This window comes from Lepisma saccharinum, chromosome 22 (genome assembly GCF_977018435.1).
Source record: "Lepisma saccharinum chromosome 22, izLepSacc3.1, whole genome shotgun sequence".
Classification (NCBI taxonomy): Eukaryota; Metazoa; Arthropoda; class Insecta; order Zygentoma; family Lepismatidae; genus Lepisma; species Lepisma saccharinum.
In genome coordinates this window covers 60,004,007-60,012,309 of record NC_139250.1, presented here as the reverse complement: position 1 = coordinate 60,012,309, position 8,303 = coordinate 60,004,007, and the positions used below count along the sequence as shown (strand labels likewise).

The window sequence follows — 8,303 nt, the reverse complement described above, 5'->3', positions numbered from 1 at the left end:
CGGGAAGTCATAAGGTGGAGGTGCCCTTGATGGCGGCCATCTTGAAAGCCGCCATCTTGGATACAAGTCCAGTTTTGTAAATAGCAAGGTAGGCATGCGATACATGATTTTAGGCTAGAATTTGATAAGGAAAACAATGGTGAAGTCGTAATGTTGAAATCTTCATTCATTAAAAAGTTACAGTTATTCAAATGTTGGAATCACACCTTCATTTCTTATTTGTTGCAGGTGCCTAAATCATGCCACTAACCACAGAGGAGAGGAAAGAGTTATTAAGGGCATGGGGTGGAAGGAGTGCAAGGGTTGTAGCAGCTGAATTTAATGAACGGCACCCAGATCGACATCCTGTGTCTCATGTGAGTGTTGCCAACATCTTCCGGAAATTCATGGATACTGGTTCAGTAGCGGACAAACCCGGGTCTGGAAGACCCACTACTGCAACACACAAAGGCACAACCATAGCAGTGTTGGCATCTGTTGCAACATCACCACACCGCAGTGCTCGTCGCCTCTCAGCGGCATGTGGTGTCAGCCGTACATCCATCAGATGCATCCTAAAGAAAAACAATTGGCATCCTTACAAATTGCAACTTCAACATTATTTATCAGAAGACGACCCAGATCGACGCCTGGAATTCTGTGACCGGGCAGTTGCCCAACTTGAAGCAGATAACACATTCGCCTCAAAAATCCTGTTTTCCGACGAAGCGAATTTTTCTGTGCAAGGAGAGGTCAACAAACAAAACTGTCGCTATTGGTTCGCTACCAATTCTCACTGGGTTGAGCACTGTAAATTGGTAGGAGCTGATAAAGTTATGGTGTGGTGCGGCCTATGAGGTACCAAACTAATTAGTCCATTCGTCATTCCTGGAAAACTTAATGCTGATCATTATTTGGCAATATTGTGTGATCTCATCCTGCCCTCCGTGTTGTCCGAGGATGATACATTTCAATTATTTTTCCAACAGGATGGTGCACCTACCCATTATGGATTAAATGTCCGTCATTATCTGCATGAACAATTTCCTGGATGGTGGATCGGGCGTCGTGGTCCCATTGAGTGGCCGGCACGTTCACCCGATCTGACGCCATTGGATTTTTATTTGTGGGGTCATTTAAAGGCCAAGTTATTAGTCGAGAAGATCAGGAATATTGCTCACCTGGAAAAAAGGATATTTGCAGCCTGTGCTGATAATTTACCTGACACACTTAGCAGGGTCATGGACAATTGAGGTGAACGACTACGTACACACGTGCGTGGCGCTGGAGGACGCTCACGTAAAGCACGTAGAGCACCATATGTAAAAGTGTGATTCCAACATTTGAATGCCTGTAACTTTTTAACAAATGAAGATTTCATCATTACGACTTCACCATTGTTTTCCTTATCAAATTCTAGCCTAAAATCATGTATCGCATGCCTGCCTTCCTATTTACAAAACTGGACTTGTATCCAAGATGGCGGCTTTCAAGATGGCCGCCGTTAAGGGCACCCCCGCCTTATGACTTCCCCCTAGGCCTAATGTGGTCACACATGGTTGTTATTCATCAATTTTTACTAAAACTATTTTTACAAGGAATGGTAAGGGACTCTTGGCCCACTTTGTAGTAAGTCGAAACGCTGCAGGAGAACAGTCCTTGGAGCACAGTCTTCCACACCCGAGTCTTTCAATCTGCCTGCCCCAGGAGAATTTGTCCTTCCTTGTTATTGGTTGGTGAGCTTTAGTCCCACAGCTATATGTTTACACAGGGGAACGAGGGTATTTTCGGAGAGTCAAACGAAAACACATCAACTCCTTTGCTTTTGGGTGGTTTGGGGATTTAAACAAGTATTTGGTACAAATTAATTTAAGCCTGCTGTAAATTTGCTGCTAGCATATCACTTCTGACGTTCCAGTTTGTTTATGCGTTTCCTGGCAGTCTTAACTTCACTGGCGAAAGGTATAGCCTATTCTGAAGCGAGGTTGGAGTTCAACATTCCGCAATTTTTAATATTGTCTCCGATGTGTAAGAAGTATAGACTTGCTGGCTCGATTATGGAAGTTACGACTACAGCCCAGGTCGTGCTACGTGCTGAAATGCCGGTCTGTTTACGTGCAAGTAGATGGTTCTCTTCACGGTAACAAAAGGTTCTTTGTCTTCGGAGCCCATGTGCAAAACAAGGGCCGTGTTCTAGCAGGGCTGTCACGTTTTAAATAAAATTTCGGTTATCTGGCAATCTGCATTTCCAAATTTGGACCAAATGCAGCATATGAATTTTTATGTGACAGGAGCAAGATGTAGACTGGTTGAAGATCAGGGTTCATTGCGGAACATCACTGGTTTCCATGTCATAGAGTGGGTTTGGTGAATAGCTGTTTGGCTGGTTCCATGGAAGAAAAGTTGTTTCATTAGAGACGGCGGTGTCATTTTTCTGAGAGCGAGAATAAAAGTATTGGGGAAGTTCGAAGCAATACCGTAGTGGAAAGTTGGCCATATATCCTACCACATCGCTTGTAGCAAATGATTTGACGCATGTTGATGATTAAGGAAGCCACAACTTTTCTATGTGACAAACATATTTCCACCAGAAATTGCAAGAATTATACATTTTCACCCATTGCATAGTATTTTGAAATGTTTCATTATATTGATATTTATAAACGAATCGTAATTATGCCATTTTGTGTTCGAACTTTACAGCGATTTCCTCCAAGTGGACCGCTAACAAGTACAATGTTTCCAACCGCGCAAGAGTTTCTCTGATTAAAATTTTAACACGCCGAATGGCAAGTACTGTCTAAAATTATTTCTCATGCTTATGCTTCAGGTTTATCTCTATTATAACGTTGCTTTAAAAACGTCTTTGATTTCATGTTATAAACAAGAATGTAAATCTTTCAACACAGGGTTTCTCGCCTATTAGAAATACCTGTAGTAAATTTGGCTACTCTCTACTGGAATTAGAAATATTTTAGAGTTCTCAGGTAACATTTGTAGATGAGTGCATTTGAATCTGTAAATACTCAATATATTTGCTAAAAATATCCAGGAAGGTTTATCGCATTTTCTAATATTTTTGTTTCCTTGAAATATAGAGTATAATGTTCGAATAATATATTTGTACTAGTTAGTGCGATTTACATCTCTAAAATATCATGATATTTTTAGTCTCGCCATTAAACGTTTGTATTGACAATTTTGTCGTTACACACTCAATATGTATGCCCAATAGTTACATACTCTCTCATAGCTGGGAGCGTAATCTTCTTTGTCTACTCAATAAACTTCTTAGAAACAAGGTAATGAGAGTTAATATTGTAAAGCATTAATGATAGCGTGTCACAAGACGATAGTATTGAAATATTATATTTGCTTGTATGGAAGGATTATATTAGGTTTGGACATGTGCAGCCATTGAACACAAGACGTAAAAGGAACATAAATAAAAAGGACGTATTTTTTATGCCTAAACATATAATTTAATAGAGGTTATGCCAATTTTGTGGTTTCCTTGTGGGTATAAATTTATAACCTTAGGAGTAATCATTTTTGTAAACGGGTTTGATATTTATGCACACTAAATTTATATTACATGTTTCATTTTTGTTAAGGTAATGTTTTTGGACATCAATTTATTTTCATTTGTAAGAAAGGAGAACTGTGAAGCCACGAACATTTTATATTGCGTCACCGAACGGTAGGTGCATGAAGATGAACTGGATATGAAATTTGAAAGTAAGTAAATTCCAATATCTTGTTAGAGGCGGCTTTTCGTGTGACATCGAGCGTAGGGCTGGCCATTTTACCAATGTTTACAGAATCAGTCTTCGCATTATTCAACATGCATCCACCAGTTATGATAGTCAATTATCTAAATTACTTCATAACTAACTTACCATGACTGAATCAAATCTTTTTTTAAACTTTAAACCAAAGATAGCGCTGATAGTTCATTTTCTCCTGTATGCAGTTTTATCGATTTTTAAGTAGATTAGAATACTTGGGTTTGATGTATTGTTCAACTGAGAGTAATTTCTTGACAATATTTCGTATCAAAAGAGAGCAAGAAATTATGAAAGGTTTAAAACATGATAATTTTGTTGCTATGTTAACGCTCAGTTTACCAACATAGTATGTTATGTAGAACACAGTCTGAATTTGGAATTAGGTTAACCTTTTGATTGACGAGTTGAAAATACTGTATTTTATGAAAGCATAGTCTCAGCAAAATTTAAGTCTTTAACGTAAAGATATAATATCGATTTTTTATTTAATTTGGTTTCATATACTTTATTTTACTTCGCTATTTGTGCAACGTTTGGCTAATTTGTGAAGATGGGGATGACTGATGATAAGATTAAATTTATGCATATACACTCACAAATAGCCATGCCCAGGCCAGGATTCGAATCCGGGAACGCAAAGTGCTAACTACTGCCACAGAGACCGGCTTAATATCGTTTTAAACGTAACAAGTTACTGCCTCTATTGTGGAGATCTTATTAGCACACACAATCTGAACAGACATAAGAAAAGTTGCGAATATCAATCATCAACCAGTCAGATCAATCCTAGAAAAAGACAAACTTATATAGCTCCAACTGATGACCCTGAGCCAAGGCAAATGAGATTTTCTACCATAACTACACCTAATACAACAGGTTTTGATGATTGACTCAATGAGTACTCCTTTGAATAGGAGGCATCCTGTGATATCAACAATTTCTTGAAAAATAAATTCAGTAATAGAAATCCTGAAAAATAAACTTAAAACTAAATCTATCAATTTCTATACTATCCTTTCCTCTGAATATGAGAAACCTGATGCAACACATCAAATATTTTACCATTATTCCAAGACCCATAATCTATATTTGAGTGACATAGATAATATGGAACATATCTATACCTAGCTTATGGAAATATTGCTCACAAAACATGAGGAATTTGAGGCTAAAAAATCTGGATGGAAATTGTGTGTAAGTCCACACGCACTGAAACTAAAAGTAAGTGAATTCTCACCTCTATCAGCTTCTACCTATATCATTCTACCAGTTGATATTCAAAACATAATAAGCAGTGGTCAATATAAATAAAACAGATAATAAATGTTTTCTATGGTGTCTTAGCGAAACTTCACCCACTTCATTGGAAAAAATTCAGAGCGTGATTTCATTATATGCAATATGAGATAGAGTTTTAACATGCTATGTCAGGTGTACAATAACCTGTTGCTATAACCGATATAACCAAATTTGAAAATCGTGTGCGAGATCAGTTGGCAATCAATGTGTTTTCCTATACAGCACATAACAATTTTGTATATACCCTCAGAATAAGCACCATTGATAATGACCATGCTACTGTCATCTATTTGTTACTTATTTCAGATGATAATATTTTCCTCTACAGTCTTATACGCATTCTCTCCAGTCTGGTTAGAAGCCAGGAAACCAAACATCACGGGGAAATGAAAATTTGTCATAGGAACAAATGAAGGGTAGAAAATAAAATCCAGTGTGTTGATCACATATTGACAACAAATAGAATAATAAAAATTGCCCTGGTTCCTGAGGATAATAAAATACAGATTCTTTCATGTGGGATACACACATTACCATGGGTCACAATAGCCTGGGAAATGGCAACCAATGTGATATTTGTCAATTAAATAACCATGAATTTGTTTGGGTTTAGAAAACAAGCTATAGAAATGCCTGTACATATAACCGCACCAAATGTCACTAATCTGTTGTCTAATTGAAATGGACTGTTAATAATCCATTTTAACAGAATATAATGATGATACTGGTAAAATATATTATATTTCCAATAACAATGTAAATTATTACAAATTCCCCATTGGCGGGAAACTGCAATTCACAAAATATTCTGAAAACAAGAGTGAGATAAATATATTTACTGGGAGTAATATCTATCTTATTAAATATGATATGATGGATACTGTCACTACATATGATATATCTGCAAATGATTGTCTGTATATAGAGTTGCTGGGAGAATATGAAAAACTCATACCTTTATTTTGGAGTTGAAAATCACTTATCCTATAATAAATAACCATTACCAAAATGCCTAATGATATATTTGGTCATACGAAACACAATGACCACACCGATGATATTCTTATTCCGACTTAAGAGTCAAAATATTACATACTGATCTGCGAGCATTACATGAAACACTCAATTCCACTCTTGAATCCCATATAGCCACCCTCCAATCCCAGTGTCTGGATACAATTCTCAAAATCGATGACGCACTCAAATCCTTGGTACAAATATACACCAATCTGGCCTCAATAAACAATTTTCAAAGTTTAGAGCAGGGTGGAGGGAAATTAAAATTTGAGCTTGAGATATTTCGACAAGCGCAGACCACCAATGCTGAACAATTGAAACAACAATTGAATGATCAAACAAACAATATTCGCACAGAATTGCAAGCCATCATCCAGAGTATCATAACTCGAGATGATTATGATACTGTAATTGCAGTTTTGTGCTATCAGTTTCAATCTTTTGAGTTTACCACACTGGAAAATATAAAAATTAAAATAAAAACATATGAGCTGCACACAGCTATAACTAAAGTCCAGGCCAAACTTCAAATATAGGAAGATTTTATGAACAATCAACCATCCTCCACTGAACTCAATGCCATTGCTCTTAATGTTACCAACATGAAACTCCAGCTTGAGACTTATGAGGATTTTGGGAAAATTCAAAGTACCATGACTCATATTGAGGATACTTTAGCAACTTTGAAAAATTAACTGACAAGTGTCCAGGAACCACTGGAATAAAAATTACCTGTCATCAATGACACTTTGAATATAATCGAGCAACAGATTAATCTGAAGACTGAATCTGAATTATCCCATTTCCATCATTTCATAGATGACAGACAGAATAAATTATAAACACTACAGCAATCAACTCCTACAGAAAATGATGATATAACACGACTCCAAAGTGCCCTGAATACTGTAGCTGATGCCACTGAATTAGATGCTGTAAAAAAAGCCGTGACGACACTCCAAAATACTGTACCTAGCTTACCAACTTCTCAGGAACTGAGAGCTATAAAAAGATCGATAAATCGAATACTCAAATCTGAGGATATGAAAAACATACAGGTGGAAATTGCAATAATCCGAGAACCTATTGCCATTTTGCCCACCAACAAGATTCTCAGTGAACTCCACTCACTGTTTATGGAAATTAGAAGCCACGTACATGATATCTCCAGCCAAAGACCCAACTTGAGGCTTGTGGAGAGCTTACATCATATTATTTCAAATATTAAAATTCAAATTGGGACTACAGAAACAAATTAAAACTCAGGATTATCAAGTTTCACAGTTCCATGATTTAAATGAACAAATTAAACAATTTTATTTTGATGTGAAAATGAAACCTAGATACGATGAGATTGTGCGTAACATTTGGGAACACCTGGACCCAGTGGTGAACAGATTAGGTGCAGCTGGTTCTCATCAATTTTTATCTGTTGAGACTGGTAGACTTCAAAGTGTTCCAAATACTCGAGGGCACTGGAAATATGTTAAGGCTGGTAATATTTACAAATTATATACTTACTCACAGATTCATAATCTTTTTTTGGTACTATTCGGTTTCTCACCAACAAATATACGTAGACATGAAGATGAACAATTCTCTGTTTTTAATGTTGAAACTGGTGACCAATTGTTATTTGAAGTCAAATAATTGTACCCTGAGGATAATCCATTTTATGTAATTTTCTCTCAAAAAACTCAATGTCTAGAAAAGATATAGTCAATGAATTACACAGACCAGCTTGACTTAAATACAAACTATTATATGTGGTAACAAAAGGAATTGATGATTTGTGGCAGGCTGATTTGATTGAAATGGCCATAGCAATTTTTTTAAAAAAAAATGCATCAGATAAATCATGGTTTTAAATATTTTCTCACAGTGATAGACACGTTTAGTAAATGTGCTTGGGATGTTATTTTGATATATAAAACTGCGGCTTGTGACATAGAGGATTTTAAATATATTTTTAGCAAGTTAGAACACCCCATTATTTACAGACAAACAGGGGTAAATAATTTTCAATTCTATGTATACATAATTAATGGACCAGCATAATATTCAACATTGTTCTACATACAGTGATTTGAAAGCTAGCATTGTAAAGAGATCCAACAGGACACTAAAAAATCATATCTGGAAAGAGTTTAGTTTGAAGGTTAACAATAGATGAGTAACAATTTTTTTCTGATCTTGTTCATACTTACATAATTCTATACA

The 8,303-nt window shown here is 36.2% G+C and overlaps 1 protein-coding gene across 1 annotated transcript; it reads left to right on the top strand.

The window, feature by feature from the left end:
• The first annotated feature begins 239 nt into the window (after window positions 1-239).
• LOC146004891 (uncharacterized) lies at window positions 240-836 on the top strand. Its single transcript, XM_083143918.1, has one exon. It carries the CDS (start codon window positions 240-242, stop codon window positions 834-836), a length of 597 nt encoding a protein of 198 aa, XP_083000044.1.
• Window positions 837-8,303: the final 7,467 nt, after the last annotated feature.

Bases quoted from the DNA above. Each gene is read 5' to 3' on its own strand.
- LOC146004891 (XM_083143918.1), top strand. From the start codon at position 240: ATGCCACTAACCACAGAGGAGAGGAAAGAGTTATTAAGGGCATGGGGT.